Source organism: Lagopus leucura, unplaced genomic scaffold (genome assembly GCF_019238085.1).
Source record: "Lagopus leucura isolate 7727_CA_CO unplaced genomic scaffold, USGS_WTPT01 Super-Scaffold_100157, whole genome shotgun sequence".
Taxonomy (NCBI): domain Eukaryota; kingdom Metazoa; phylum Chordata; class Aves; order Galliformes; family Phasianidae; genus Lagopus; species Lagopus leucura.
The window spans coordinates 29,288,269-29,305,510 of NW_024962334.1; the positions used below are offsets into that span (position 1 = coordinate 29,288,269).

The 17,242-nt window shown below is 38.4% G+C and overlaps 1 protein-coding gene across 4 annotated transcripts in view; it reads right to left on the reverse strand.

Annotated features, from left to right (window-relative positions):
- CDK14 (cyclin dependent kinase 14) overlaps positions 1-17,242 on the reverse strand; it is a 311,217-nt gene that overhangs the window by 134,277 nt on the left and 159,698 nt on the right. For all 4 annotated transcript variants that reach the window (XR_006181895.1, XM_042888949.1, XM_042888948.1 and 1 more), the window contains exon 9: positions 7,603-7,723. Coding sequence is in view for 3 of the 4 variants with exons in the window: in XM_042888949.1 (XP_042744883.1) it covers positions 7,603-7,723 (121 nt within the window). In the remaining variant the exon portion in view is untranslated. The remainder of the gene's footprint in view (positions 1-7,602; positions 7,724-17,242) is intronic.

Consider the following 17,242-nt stretch of genomic DNA (forward strand, 5'->3'; position numbering starts at 1 on the left):
AAGAAAAAAAAACAATAGAATTTAAACTATAGAAAAGGGGATTAAAGCACATTTACATTGATGAAAGAGGGCATTTCATCAAACTAGTTTATCATTTTAACACTCAAGTGATGTATTGCTATCTGCAGAGAAACTACAGCTAGCTCTGATATAAAAGAAACACAGATTTTTCCAGATTGTTCATATTTGTTAATATGAAAAAACATGTTTGAAAAATTTTCAAAGTTTTCAACTTCTAGCAGAACTGCTGCAAGAATGAGCCAAAAATCTAGAAAAAAAACCTGCAAATACCATTGAAGAAAAATTTCCTGCTTGGAAAGAAGAATCCTATTAAGTGACTCGGGCTGTTGTGTAACCTAGTACTCCATTTAGTCATATGTTGAAATGGAGTTAGATGAACAACTAATACAAAAATGAAAAGGCTATTAAAATCACTGAGGAGAGAAACATGAAAAAGCTTCCAGCCTTGGGCTGGAGGACTGCTGTTCACTTTGGCCCACTTGAAAATTATGCTTGGTTTCAAAGCTTATGGCACTCACCCAGCACTCTGAAGAACAAGCCCACAGAAAGGAAAGATTACATGAATACTAAAGAGGGAGAGAGAGAGGAGGGGGAAAAAAAGTATGACATTGAACTGAAATGAAATACTCAGATAGGCAAAACTTCACATAAAGACTTTAAATGGATGGAATGGTATTTTAGATGCCTTAGTGTACTTAGTGAATTTTGTATTAAGCACACAGCAAGTAGAAACTAACTGTATGGCAGGAACTCTGAATCACAAACCTTAAATACACACCTGGAACATGAACGGACGTAAAAGTCTGTACAAAGCCTTTACATTTAGACTTGGTTTTGGAAAGCTCACAAACCACTAAATAGGTTAGAGAGACTTTTGAGCAAAGTCACAGTGATTTACAGGCCAGGTCTTAAGGAAAGAAATAAAATAACTATGTCATTCTTGGCTAAAAAAAAAAACCACAAAGGACAGGGAGAACATGATGACTCCGTATTTAACATTATGTAAAATGAAGGACAGTGAAGAATTGGCTAGGATTTTAATGGTTCACAGAACCATAGGTAGATCAAAGATAATCAGAAATGGGAAAAAGCATTTAGGAAATGAAAACTTCAGGATGTGTTAGAGAAATACTCTTAACGATTATGCTGTACCCAGGCCTCCCAGAGGATGGGAACTCCACGGTTACAGTCATGTGAAACCAGGCAAGCTGCAACACTTATGAATATCCTTCAGGGACCAGATTTGCATTAACAGTGGGGTGGATAAGATTATCTCACAGATCACTCCCATCTTTAGTTTCTGTGATGCAAAGATTACATCTTGATATGTGAAATATGACCAATTAACTTGGTTGTACTGTGCATGAATCTCCAAGGGCGTGTTATTTATGTATCATCTGGGCACACAGCACAGATGTCATTTCCAGGCAGCATTTCAGAAATCATTTTTGTGACAAAAATGTATTTTAGTACATTCAAATCAAATTTTTCTACTCTCTTGGTAGGTCTTCTAACTTTGAATAAGTAAGCCAAAGGCTGCTAACTCTGAGATGCTTTTCTTAGAGATCTTCCCATAGAACAGCATAGGATAACCTTACAAAGTAAAGTGACGGCCATTTAATGTTGAAATGTGTGGCTTACCCTCTGATGACAAAAAGCATGACTAAACCTATTGATGTATTGATGAGACCATACGTGGCCATACCATCTAATATTGCTCTTCTATTGTCCTGCTTAATTTGCTGGGACTTTGGCTGCCACCACACATCCTCACATGGGCTAAGAGTTAATAGCATGGCTAAATGAGTTACTGTTGCATTTGAAATGACACAGCAAATGAGCCTGTAAAAATGAAGTGGGATGCCCCAGGAAACTGTTTATGATGTGGACTGTTCTGTTTTTCCTCTGCACAAAATCTGTAACTCGAGAACTTATTGTCTTAAAAGTAGCTTGCTTACTTGGAGTTTGGTTTTATATTTTTGGTTTAGGAATTTGCATTCCTCTCTCTGTGTAGCAAAGGTTCTTACTGCAACAAGAACAATCTACAGCCTATCTGTATTTGGATACTACAAGAAACTAATATAAAAGCTCTGGAGAATACTGTGTATAAAAGATTTTAGGCTGTTTCTTTCAGCTATTATTTTTTCCTGATGGATTTGCAAAAGAGAATACAAACAGATTTTGGAATAAGGAGTCATTTCCAAATTTTGTGTTACTTTATACTTAAATGGAGGTTATATAAAGCCTGAGTGAGTACTCGAGGAACATGTACTGTGTATGTTAAAAACTGTTGAACTTTTTGCCTTGGACAGATCTGCAATGCTTTCTAACAGACTCCCTGAAGGTGATGACATTCAGCATGATCTTCATAGCAAAGATATATGCTGGCTCTTCACACAAGATTTTTAGGTGGCCATGAAGCCTATGTTCAGTGTGAAGAATTTGGCTTCAGAGTTGGAAGGCATCTTGTGAAAGCCAAGTAACTACTTCCAGTAATCCTCCTGATAAGATTTCTGAAACTCAGAGTTAATATTCCCACAGTTTTCATACAAAGCTTACCAAAATACACACAGTTTATACACACTGTTAAATATATCATGGTAATCAAAGCAGCAACAAACCTGCTTGTTTTTATGGATTCTTCATAAAGAGGCAATAGTTTATCTTCCATAAAATTCACTTCTAATACAAATGTTGGAATGGCACGGGAGCCTTTCTCGTGCCAGATTTATTCAGAGACTAGCCAGGCTATTTGTATGATCCTGCTTATGAACAGAACTATGACAACAAGCTGTAGGAGAAAGGAGCAAGGGACTTGTGTCTCTTTAATTGATCAAATGCTGATATTGTTCTACAACGGTACAGAGTCAGAAATGAATGGAATAACATAATCACAGGATGGCTGAGATGAAAGGTAAATCTGGGCGCATCAGCCCAGCCCCTGCTCCAGAGCAGGTGCCCAGCTCACACCCTAGAAGCTCTTGGAGATCTCCCAGGTGGAGATCCCTCAGCCCCTGGGCACCTGCTCTGGCACCTGCACAGCACAGAAGTGCTCCTGGGGTTCAGATCAAACCTCCTGTATTTCAGTTTGTGTCCATTGCCTCCTGTGAATATTATGGATGATGAACTTAGTTGGAATTCATCTTTCCTGACTGCAAGTCTTTGATACATGAAATGAAGATACCATGGGAAATATAGACCAATCAAAGGATAGGGGCACAAGGTAAATCGATTGCAATTCTTACAGGAGAAATCATGAGTGAAGAAAAATTTCCCTCCCATACTGATAAAGAACATTAAAATTGCTATAGAAATAAGATACGATGAATGAAATGTAAATCATTTTAAAGTATGAGATTTCAAATTATTTATTGAACCAACTGTAGTTAAGAAAGAATAGCATTCTAGTTCTTGCCTGCATCACTGCGCTACCTAGATATAAAAGCTCCACAAAGTGTTTGTGATTCAATAATCAGCAGCAACTTTCAGATTCTATACTAAGAAATATGATATCCATGAAAGATCAACTTGTGCATGATGACTTTTTGTAAGAATCTTACAATTAGGCTTATTTGTTCTGAAAAAAAGGAAAATGCAAGAAAAAAAAAGAAATCACCCTCATAATTAAACAACATTTTGCCCCAAGATCCTGTTGAAGATGTCTTCTCAGTTTTCTTTCCCTCCCGTGAATCCATACTTTGCTGTCCTGACACACACACACACACACACACACACAGTATTTTTATCAGTGTAAAAAGGATAGTAAATCTCTTGTTTCAGATGGATAAAAGTTGTTCTTTAGATAGGAACTGAAATGCCCTTCCAATAACCAGAGACAAAGATGTTTTCCTCACAGTCAGTATTCCTATAAATTAGACGCCATGACAATTTTCCAATCAAAAGTTAACTCAGCTGTTAAAACTTTTGAGGAGCTCACTGACAGTAACAAGTTTAATTAACAATACCTTGACAGTCACTGCAATATCCTTGCCTTAATATCCTAATACTGAAGATTAGCATTTCTTTCTCGTGAAAGTTCCAATCATAACTAACACTGAGGGCAGAAGAATTAACCTACCCTGCACTGTTTTCTCTCTTGGACCCCAAGCAGCATTTCTTCAGTATGTACTGGGACTCCTACTCTCAGATTTTTTTCACTGCAAAGTGTTTACAGCAAATATGGGATAAGGATGCATTTGTAATGTCTCCTACGTAAAAATATAATTTCATGCACCTGCGTCCAATAATAAATATCTTAATTACTATCATAGGTCTTTACTTGTCAAATATTCATAAAAGGACACGTGGAATTGCATCAAATACTCAAGTCTACCTCAGAGCAGGCAATATGTGGAAAGTGCCATACTCCTTAAAATTACCATTTATTTGTCTATCAGTATAATAGAAAATCTTCATGTGAATAGCTGACCCCAGATTATGATCTGAATTGACATCACGTTCATCAACCCAGATGTTGCAATGCTAAATAACAGTGATTTAATAAGCAATTTCATAACATTTGACTTGCCTAGTTATGAGCAATTTCTTTCACAGCTCTAAGCACAGTTGACCTTCATTACTAAAAGTGAATTTAAAAAGTCAACATGAGGTTACCTGAATTGTTACTAAGGTTTGTTTTTAATAAGCAAAACAGGATATGCAAAATTTGCCAGCTGTTAGCAAAAACAGTTTTTAGCCAGCTGCACTTGAAAATAAAACATCCCTAGTGACTTCCTGATCTGAGAAACCCAGATGTAGCAGCGCATGCATTACCAGAACCAAAAATGGCTTAATAAGCCGTTTAAGTTACTTCATTTACTAAGACTATATTCTTTCTGTAAAGAACAAATAGAAGAGGTTCATTTGGGGACTTTTCCCTATGTTTCTGTATTACTTATATATGGTTTTTAGTAATTCATAAACCCTTTATGTATTGAAGCTTATTTTCCTTGCACTGACTTTCAAAGGACTGTAAAATTCAAGGATTAAGGAAAGTTACACCAGAGGCAATGCAAAGCCATTTTCATAAGCTACCAGTAAGTCCTCATCAAGAGGAAAGAAAGAAAAAAGAAGAAAGCAAGCATATCAAAGGTTATCACAACTCTTTGATGCAGTCTTAGGTAGCGTAGCACATTCACACAATGCCACTGTATCAAATGCTGTCAGCAGTAAATCACAAAGCCCACTGCATTCACTGATTTCCATCGCTAGCCTGACACCACTAATGCATGTATGTCTTCATTAATATTATTTTATTGCCAGTGGCTATTTAAAAAGAAAGCAGGAGAATGTAATACTGTATGTGGATCATTAGCTTTTAGTTACTCCCCTAATGCCCTACACCAGCAAATGAAGTGTAAAAATAGCCTGCAGCCTCTGCCACCTGCTTCCCCGCCACTGTCCAGTGGTTAATGCTTGGACTCCTTTTTCATGCAGCTGGGCTTCTCCTCAGTAAGGGCTCCACTTGCCCTTCCTTGGGAGCCCCCATGAAATGTAATTTATCACGGGTAAAGCAAGGGCCCCTTGCCAGTCTTTTTTTTTCTAAGAGGAAGAAACAGCTGTGCTTTGTGCCTCAGCGTTATTTAAATATTTATTGAAGTGGCTGCCTAGTTTTGTCATAATGTGGGTTCTCAATAAGGACACAAGAGAGCATGCAGTTTCTGCCATAAGGACATAATGCCAGTAATTGCATAAAAATGCTAATGCTACAAACACACTTTTGATAACAAATTACCAAATTATTTTTGTAGCTGATGGAAGACAGGTTTCTCCATGTCTCTGCCTTCCCCTCACTCTGGGAAATCACCAAGTGGTTTTAATGTAATTATCACCCAGCTCTGAGCAGCCTTGCACAAAGGAGCCCTATGGCTGTCTGAGCTCCAGCAGATCTCACTGCTGGACATACCACATCCACAGCAGTGACCCAAACACGGACCAACACCTCTCAGCAGCACATAGCAAGAGCTGTTGCAGGCAACCCAGCAAACACACAAGTAAAACCCAAAGATCTTCTGTCACATGCAATAGAAATTTGCTGTAACCTGACTTCAGATGCAGCAGTAGATCAGCCTTCACAAAAAGTTCCTACCATGTGAAGTTGGCCAGTTTGTGAGGGGTAGCCGAAATTTGAAGGCCAACTGAATCCTGGTCTGCATCAAAGGAGGAGTAGCAGCAGGGCGATGAAGTTGATTGTCCCTCACTACTCTGACCTTGTAAGGCCCCATCTGCAGTACCGTGCCCATGGCTGGGCCTCCAGCACAAGAAGGATGCAGAGGTGTTGGAAAGAGTCCAGAAGAGGGCCACGAGGATGACCAGAGGGCTGGAGCACCTCTTGTACAAAGGCAGACTGAGAGAGCTGGGCCTGTTTAGCTTGAAGAAGAGAAGGCTCCAAGGAGACCTCATTGCAGTTGGCCAGTACTTGCAGGGAGCTTACAAGCAGAACGGGAACCAATTTCTTACATGGTCTGATAGTGATAGGACTATCACTAGAGCAGACTGGCTTTGAACTATAAGAGAAGAAATTTGGATTAGATGTTAGGAAAAATTCTTTACTCAGAAGGTGATGGGGAACTGGCACAGACTGCCCACTCTACGATTCAACAATTCAGCAAGCTACAAAACAAATCATTATTTTTTTTAAAACTTGTTCAGGGTAAGTTTTTCTTCAAAGTAAATGTGTTCTGCAGATCTAAAGGAGTAAACACAAATTCAAAACAAATTAACTTTTTCCACAACACAAGATGTTCTTGATGAAGAAAAAATATTTTTCTTACACATTACTACTTCCTGAATCAGTCTGCAATGCTTCTGTCAACGAAGTTGATGTTCTAGCTAACGACTGCATGCACAGATTACAGAGGTTTGTGAACTCAAAACCAACAGGATGAACAAAGAACCTCTACCTTGCTTTCTAACAGTCAAAAAACCACACACACCTTCATTGTTCAACATGGGATTAACTGATATAAAGCAAGCTAGGTGCTGTATCCTGCATGCATCAGACTGTCCTTTCAAATCCGTAGTTCTAAACAAAGCCTGCTTGTTTGAAAGGAAGTTGTCCAACAATGTGTCACATGCTCACTTTCTGCTAACGAGTAGAGCAGACTAAAACCAGACGCTGTATTTTTGCATCCATAGAATCCTGGGATTCTCCTTGCTACATCTCAGAATAACTGAGGGTCAGGGCAAATTTGGTCATTTAAGTCATAAATGCAATGCTTTACCAGTCATGCATTTTGGCAGGTTTTGCTCGGATAGCACTATCCACCATGTACTGCATCATAGTTATCAGTCATTTGCTAAGGAGCAGGAAGCAACAACTTGTCCTCTGAAAAGCTTTACTGGCTCTGCTAGTGGTGTGCCAACAGCAGGTACCCACCTGGGTACCACGTGGGTTGCAGGAGGGTATTCATTTATGGAAATAACTGAGTCAACCACAGAAATTACTGCACACGAGCTACACCACTATGACTTTAAGCTTTAACTATACCATTAATTGTGCCACATATTTGTTTTACACACACAAACAAAATCTGAGCTAAAGCACCTACGTAGAGTCTTGTGCAAAGATGCTATACTGACCACATATCAAGGCAGGTAGAATATTCTGTTGATCCCAAAAGGACATCTGGAGGTCTGTACCATAGAGTTACCACTTCATTAGAATACGTATGGCTGGGAACTGATTTAGCTCTTGCAAGACCTGTGGGGTAAATACAAAGAAATTAATAAAAACTGAACAAAGAAATGGTTTGCTGTAGAGTTAAGATCCTAAAAGTATATATGAGGCCACATCACATTATCATGAATTCACGTTGCAAACAATTTTTTCTACTAGTAACAAAATAAATTGCTTAATGAAAGAAAGCATCTATGATTTAATACTTGGCTTAACAGAGCTGTGGTTATTCTGAAGGAATAATAAAATTTGACTTTGATAATGACAACCAAAGGCCCTGGAGAGATGTAAAGTTACAAAGTGGTATACCTAAATGAAAGACAAATAAATAAAGTTATTCATTTCCATTAACTACTCATCCTTAGGCATCAGAAGTCTTTTCATTTAAGTGCTTAGGAAAAGAGAATGAAAATGGAATTCCCAGACATACAGTGACACAGATGAGACGTTTTTTAGGAGAGCTTAAGGAAACCTTCTGCCACTTATGCTGCAAACTTCAGCCTGCTTATTCAAATTTATATTTGAAAGCAGTAGAAACACTCAGACATTTCCATTCAAATAAATACTAATATTGCAGTAATACATCAAAAAATGTTACATGCAAAATTCTTCTTTCTCAAAAAATATACTTTGGCAGTGCAGCAATCTCAGAAACAGAAATCAATGTGATGAAAGCTGTGACCTACTAAAAATACACTATTTACAATAACTGTCTTTCAAGCTTGTCAATCATTTAAAATAACTCACAGAACTATATAAATCATAATTTATCTCATGTAAAATTGGAAAGATTTTCGGAGAGATTCTCATGTGCTTTTATAAACATCAATAAAATGCATATCTTCCTAATGGTTCTCCTACAAGAGTGTCTCTCATTAAGAAACTGGAAAAAAAAAATTCAGGACTTTGGTGACTGTTCCCATCACCTACAAGCACCCTTTCGAAGCAACTTGCTCCTGCTTACTGCCCTAAGACAATCCACTCCCTCACTGGGAACATGACATGCAGAAATAACAGAAATCAGGGCACTGCACCACTGCTTTTTGTCTTCCTAAACAAAGAATTACTGATTTCCCTTTCACACACAAAAAACAAAATCTCTTGCACCTCACATAAAACAAAAAGCAGTCAAGCCCTCAGAAAAAAATACACAACATGAGAATCACATAAAAATGAAGATGAGAGTCCTTTGCACCTTAATTCTCAATGCACTGGAGAAGCTATTTAAGAATAGTTTATCTCAGTGAATACATCTCCATAGCAATGATGGCAAATCTTGCCAGTAGATTGCATTATCAGCTGATTATAGCAATTAGAACAGAGTAGGCGAATAATTTCACTTGTATGCCAAAATTTCTTTAAAAAAAAAAAAATCAAATATGAACAAACTTTTTTTTTCCGCTTCAGTTTTCAGACTTCCGTCTCCTTTGTATTTGTCCACTTGATCACTAGCTTGATCAACACTTGGCTCACGTAAAGAACTCAAAGTTGGCAACTGCAGCATACCTCACACGACGAGAGGTAGCTTTATGCTACCTGCAGTACCTATCACAGAATCATACAGTAGCCTGGGATGAAAAGGACCACAATGTTACTCTAGTTTCAACCCCCTCCTACGTGCAGGGTCACCAACCAGCAGACCAGGCTGCCCAGAGCCACATCCAGCCTGGCCTTGAATGCCTCCAGGGATGGGGCATCCACAGCGTCCTTGGGCAACCTGTTCCAGTGTGTCACCACCCCCTGAGTTAAAAATGTCCTCCTAAGATCTAACCTAAACCTCCCCTATTTCAGTTTAAAACTATTCCCCCTCGTTCTATCATTTTACCTCTTTAACATTTTTGTTTCTAGAGAATCAGAATCCAGCAAATGCTCTAATTGATGAATAGCTCACATTCCTAGCACAGAAAAACATTCACAAGTCTCAGTTTTTGGGCTCCTACATCCCATCCTACAGTATTCCCTGAAAGTGTGAATCTTGACCTACTGTTATTAAACTAAGTAAATATTATGCAAAGATTGGAGAAGGCTGACGGTGAATGTCCCCATCCTTCTTTGCCTGCCTGATATTCCCTTCCAGAACTCCTTTGCTGTTGCCTCAGGAAGACTGAACTGGGTTACAGATCCTTTCCTCTCTAATCTTCTGCCCAGCTGTGATGGGAGTGAAAGCCCAGGCAGGCAGGGAAAAGGCACTTTTAAGAAGCCAGCAATACAATATGATATTGGGAAAACTGGCAAAAGCTTTAGAATTTTGTGAGGTGATAATGGAATGCAGGTCCCCCCGGTACAAAGTGCTTGACCCACACATTCAAGAAATCTCCAGTGTAAGGAGGAATAAGCACCTGGCCATACCAGAAATCATACTGCAAATAATACATTTGTGCTTGCCAGCAGGTTTCTGCTACCATTCTAGCTAAGGCGGAGGTCTGCACTGTACTGTAGCCAACCTGAATACATCTTCCCTGACTGGCACCATTGTTCAGCCAAAATCCTGCCCTCTGTTGGGATGCTGCCCACCCTGCTTTCATAACCTATTGCTTCCACCCTAATCCAGGCCAGGATAACTGAGATCCATCACATTTTCAAGGGATGCCTCTTTTCAGCTAATCTCAGTCTGCTGGACAGCTAAATGTTATTCTTCGTTCTACTTTCACTTCCAAAACTCCATGAAAGCCTCGTTTGAGGTTGCTACATCTGGTTTCTCAGTTATAAGAAGATCATTACTGGAATCGAGAAAGTTAGGAAGCAAAACATTAATTTGTAAGAGCAAATTGACATCAAATTGCATCAGTACTGCAGGTTTAAGACGTTTACAGCCGTAAGTTTTATGTAGTGGCTAACTGGTTTCCTGCTCATCCACTTACACTACTTTGCAGACTGTATGGCCAAATTTAGCAGAACAACCTGGGAAATACATACAAAAGCTAAAATTTGGCACAGGAACATTTGGCACAGTCCCTCTGTTTTAGTCAATTGCTTTTCCAGTGCAGAATTCAAAGGCCCTAAATTAGGCTAATGCCGTAGAGGAGCTTCTTTTTCTTAGGAATGGGAACAAAGTTTGCTTTTTCTGAAGAACACTCTGCACAAATACAGCATTTGCAATTATGAACACTTTCATTTGAAGACTCAAAATTAATGTAAATATCTCCCATCCCACTTGAAGCATGAAAAACATCCTCATCTTTCAGATATATTTACAGTTTAAAAGCAGAGCTACCAAAATATATACATATAAACACTGACAAGATTCTGCACTTCTTGTTTTGATGTTCCAGATGTGAACAGATGACAGTTACCATCTTGGGTTACTTTGGTGGGATTTTTTTGTTTGTTTGTTAAAGAAAAAATGCAGAAAAAAGCAAACAAAAAAAAATCTATGTATTTCATACCCTTTTGCACATTCAAATATGCTTACTCATGCAAAATTTATTTAACCATATCCTTCAAGTGAAAGGAAACTGAAGGGTAGGATTAATTAGCACAGCATGTTCGATCACTTTCTTTAAGGGTTCCCTGTCTGTTTCCATGGATACCCCACAGGAAGTGTGACAGTCTCCTTTGAAAAAGACAGAGCTCATGGGTGATCATCAAAACTTCAGATCTTAATGGCTATGACAAACAAAAGCCAAAAGGGAAATGGTGACATTACCAGGTGAAGGCACAGCATTTACATAGGGCTGCTTGCACCCTTCTTGCCTGTGAAGGGGCATAGATGGCTCACTGACAGTTGGTGAAGTCCCTCCTAGATCCAACAGCCTCCAAAATACAAAAGGTCACCATGCAGCCCGTGTCTGGCCTGTCTGGGAAGGGGGAAGCCAAGAATAAGGCCCAGCAATTAAAGTCAGGTGGCACCGGCCCTGCTGAGTATAATTATGGCAACAACAGACACTCCTGTTATCCAGGGAGCTACTTCACTGGCTATTATTTATCCTAGCTGGAAGAACAAACTTTTCTCATGCATCACATGCCACCAGCAACATCTACCTGTGCTATGCCACAAAGCACAACTTTATTTTATATCATTCATTAAACAAGAGCTCATGTGATCCTGTAATGCCCTTTATTTAAAACACAGGCTGACTGACTATGCTGACGTATGGAATGGAATAGAGCGGAATGGAATATCTAATCCCAAGTGTCTGAGCTTTCCAGGACAACTCTAAAGCAAGAAGATATTTCCCTGCATGGTAAACAATTTTCTCTGCTTCGTCTGGCTTTACCTTTTATTCTCAGACCCACAGACTGTCTCTGATTTCACCTAGCATCAGTTAGTGATGTAACAAATTTATTTGTACTGATTTATCACCATTTTTAATTTATTTTATTTTACATGGCTTTTAAAAGAGGAAGCAGCTATATCCAGACTCAAATAGAGTTACCTTTGGTTGTGAGCACAAATATTAATATTTGATTTTTTTTTGTCGCAGAATTACTTTCTAGTCAAATTCATGTGACAGCCAGGAAGCCTTTGTTCAACAGTGAGCCTCATCCTACAGCTGACAAAGACAGTAATGCAAAAAGGAGGGCTTGCCAAGTACGTGCATTGTTTTCCTTTCCATTACACTTTAAATGTATTGATTTGTTTACTATTTTTATTTAAATGTAACAAAAAGGGCTTCAGTGAGGCATGCTGCAGCCAAAAAAAAAAAAAAAGACTGGTTTTTCTCTTTCACTGTTGTTTACCCTTGATTCATATTCTTTCATGCTTCCTTTCTTCAATTCCTGTTCATTTATTTTAATTTTTTTTTCAACTACTTTGAGGTACGTGGTTTATTACCATTGTTCAGTAACAATATTAAAATATTAACATAATCTATTGAAGATCATGAAACAGAAGTAAAATGGGTGGAAACTGACATTGTTTCAACAAGACACTCGGCTCTCCACCCCAGAATTCAGCTCTTGGCACGTAAATGTACTGCAGCCTGAAGGTCCCTCTGCTGAACAGAAATCATCTGTCCCTTATCTGTATCTTATCTGAGTTAAATTTCTTTCAACTATGATAAATTACCTATAGTATCCTTTGCCTGACTCCTAATGCAGCCACCAGTTCACGGTAGTGATATTCATTTACAAAAGTCACCCACTATCAGAGAGAGCCTAATTAGGTTCCCCGGTTAATATTCCCCAAATGCACTTGGGCAATGACTAGTCTTCCCAAGCAGAGAGCATGAGTCAACCTTCACAACACAGACAGCAATAAGTCAAACAAAAGGCATGTGTGTCTGACAGCCTGGGTTTTCCCACACTATCACTACTTGTTCTAATAAAAGATTATTTCTCCCTGCAAATCCTATCTCATGTATGCCTTCTGACAATCACAATGTAGATGATAATTAGTCTGGTCTTTGTAAAGGTCTCCACCATCCATTTGACAAACACAAGTTTGAGGAAAGGAAAATGCAGAAATATTTTTTCTGCTAACAAGAAATAAGAATTTACCCTGCGTGAAAAGCATTTTTCTTGTTTTAACAACTCAACATCAACTCTTTTGTCTACCTCCAAAGCTATCCACAAGACCATAGGTGTTTGCTGTATATTAAAGACCTCTTTGATTAATTTGACTGAAAACCATCCTAACTACAAAGCTGTTTATTTCTCTGCTTTAAAATCCTTTAAAAACTTTCTGATACATATTGAAAAAGCTGCTGATGCTGAACACACACAGTGACTGCCAAACTCATTCATTCTCCATTAGCAGAAAAGAACATGCAAACCATTCTGTTCCAATCAAAAAATAGGTGGCACAGAAGTGGAAAAGAATACACATTCCATTTTTGACATAGTGAAATTATATATATCACCATGACCCTCTGGGGCAGCATGAGTGTGTTCAAACTGCCTCTCCAATCTAGAAGCAGAAACATAATGGTGTGGGCAGGATAAAAAGAAAAAGAAAAGAAATCCACACTAACACTGCCAACACTGTAAACATGCACACGGCTGTGACAGCTCACAGAATTCAAGGACAGCAAGCAATTTCACATCAAAGATAATTTCTGCATTAATGAAAAGATCTGGATTTAAAAACATAAGATACATGCCCACGATATTTCAACTGTTCACTGTTTCAAATCTTGCTTTCTACTTTCTGGATTTTTACTTAATGATCCTTATTTTCTTCTGTCACAAAACATTCCACATGAAAATGATTACCTCTCCTCTTAACAGCATCCCAGCACGAACACACTACTTTGCTAATAAGGCTGCAAGTGAAGAAGTCAGTATTGCTCATTCCACAGTTATTAAGTTTGAAGCAAAGAGTTAACAATGCCTGAACAGACGGTTTTACATTGGGAGGATCTGCAGAGAACAGGGAGGAAGTTCTAGAAAGGACAAACAAACAGAAAATATTTCTCAGTTGAAAATGAGAGGTAATACATTTGAGAATGTTTCAATATTCCCTGAGAAAAGAGAAAACTGGGAAGCAGCTGTGAATCAATGAGCATTGCACTGAACAGTTTGAGTTTGGAACATAAGGACATTAGAAAAAAAAATAACAACAAACAACAACATGGGATTTTAAAACATATGAATAAAGATCTTGCTGAAGACAACACAGGTTACATACTACTTTCATGCAGTTGTGAGGAGTAATGTTCTTGTTTCCCTATCATCAGACTTTTTTCCTAACAAACCAAAGGAACTCAGAAAAGAAAACGTAAAGTGATTCAGACCATGAGGGAAAAATTGCTCTGCAGAGACAAAGAGAAAGCTCTGTGTGTACAATCTGGTGAAATGTAATAGCCCATCAAGCACTGACCATAGAAATCAACATCTTACTGCAATGCTACGTGTGTTAACAATTGACTGTGTTCCCCATCTGGACAACTAAAAGCACGACTGTAAGAGCCAATTTTGGATTACTCCATCTCGGGACCAAGTTAAAATGAATCAACCTTTATCAACTGCTATCTTGATAATTTATCATTCAATAAAATGCAGTAGGTACTTGACATATTGCATGAGACACGCTAAATAGGACATACTGGCAAGGAAATAAATAAGCTTTATCCAAGCTATTCAAGACTTATATTTGCAGAAAAATGTCGTGTAGACAAACTGCCTTCCCCTTTGTTCAGGTAAGGTTTGCTGAGGGGACTGAACACACACCAGACTCAAGTACACAACAGCAGTACTACTTAAATCTTTCCACTGCAATGTTTCATTAAATCTGACAGCTGAAGAACTGTTAAATAAGCATGCTTTGTTGCTAGTGTAGGGACTCACCAACATGCACAGAGAAACACAAAAGCTAAGTTTCACCACGAGTTTTATATGCAAATATCTAAACTCAGTTGTTTACACTCGGGTAATTTTGTTTCTGAAGTGACCGCACAGCACTGATCCTGACTGTTTCCATCAATGAGGACCAAGCTCAGTGCAATCAACCTGGGGCTGCCGGAACGGCTAAAAGGCAAAGATACTTTGGTGTCCATTAGAATGTTGCTGCACGGTGTGAGACAATACCGTTTTGCTGATCCATCATTTCTAAGTCAGAGGTAAAATATCCAGAGAATTTTGACAAAGATAACGGCCAGGATAAAAAGCCTATTAAAGTATCTGTAAATTTATTTACAAACGGGGAAGATCCCATGAATTAGTCTAGGCTAATTTAACAAGAGCAAGGATACATGAAAAAGCAAGTGTTAGAACATCGTTAGTGCAATCTACAAACAATAATACCCATGAAAATCAGATCTGACAATTATTTCTACTTGTAAATAAAACACTGATAATACCATGTGGCAATACACACAAAAGTGAAATTTGTGAATCTCAATATGGGCACTGAAACACCAGTTCTTACAACGTGAGGCCAGGCCCATGCATGTATAAATGGCACCATTCTGCAACTAACAGAACTGCCAGCGCCTGGCCCCTGTGCTGCACAACCAATGCCATTAAGTTTGATATGCCTGAGCTTTCCAGCTGAGAGTACCCTGCCATGCATGTTCCTGCTGCAGGACACAGCTGCGCTGGTTCCACCTCACAGGCTTGGCGCCTGAGCCACGGCTGGCACAAATGGTTCTGCAGCTATGGGGAAGATTAACCCAGGCTGCTTCCAGGACCCATGCCAGACTGTTCATAGATAACACAGATACTCAGCTAATTCTTGGTGTTGCTGCAATACATTATTCTCTTAAACTTATATATTTTCTTAGCACGTAAAAACATTGTCTTGGCTCTTCTGTGGAAGAAGTCTGGTATATTTTGCATGCGCTACCACATCAGAACATGCATTCAAATCCTAGATAATGCCTGCAGAATCTAAGAACACATCTGTCTGTACTGGCTTAAGTCAGAGAAAAATGATCTGAAAAGATAAGGATAATACAGTACAAGCATCGATACAAAGCTAACAAAACAAAATGAAACAGAAGTCTATCCTATTCGAAGAACAAAATAACTATAAGAAACCTAAAGATTTTACTAAATTTTAACATTATTTTCACTTTGCCTCAAAGTGTGAGACCATTAAGAAAACCTACGTAAGTACAGTTGCTTTGGTGGAGAAGCATTATAATGCAGCAGCATATTATGGCAGTGATCTCTGGAGCCTCAGATTCATCTGTTCATTCGAATTGCTCCTCAAAACTCATTTAATGTCTATGTCATCTTGAATTAGCTGAACCACAAATCTTACAAGGAAAGTTTTGTGAGAGACATTCCAATATGCTTAAGTCTAAATGATGATTTGACTTCACATCAGTAGTCAGGCATCTGTATTCCTGCAGAGCCACCTAATCAGTTCATAATACAATTTTGTCACAGAGAGAGAAGAAATGAAAACAGGCAATTTTGTTTTAAAAAATTTACATCGGAAATGCAATAAAGCTGTGGATTCTACAATATAATTTTGGAAAGAGGTAGTTAAAAAGCAAATGTTCCTCATATGGCATCTTTCTAGAAAGTGATACTGAAATGCCACTGTCAGGATGGCAAAATTGGAGCTCTTCGGACCAAATCTACTCTGTTACACAGATGTCACCTTACTAAGTCAGCAGATCCCTTTATTGAAGAAATGAAAATATTAGTACTGAATCCAAAGCATTCTCCTCTCTGCTCTTTCAGACTATTGCTGTGCTTCTCCATGCAGTGCTTGATAGAAACTACTTCTAGAAGTGTCTGTCATGCTGTTAGGAACTTTGCAACATTTAATTTTCTCTTAAACCGCTTCTTGCATGTATGAACAAATTTGAGGTACGCAGGTGAGCACATCTTATTTTGATAATCCATTCAGCATCACATCCTGCAACCTGCATGGCTGTAATCTTGAGCACCATCCTGAGCAAAGAACTGTCAGTTTCCAGAAGGTAAATTACAATTTTGTATTTCTAAAGTACATTTCAGTAGGAATGCTTTTTATTATTATTTGAGTTTTTTTCCTAAGGCCTATAGACAGTTTAAAGCTGGATTGAATGTCCGCCTTGCTTGAAAATTCCAGAATTTAGCATCAATTATGGTAATATCAACATAGTAAAGACATTTTCTTCTAGCACTTCATAGTCATATAGAAGTATCTACTTCTATAATCAAATCTAG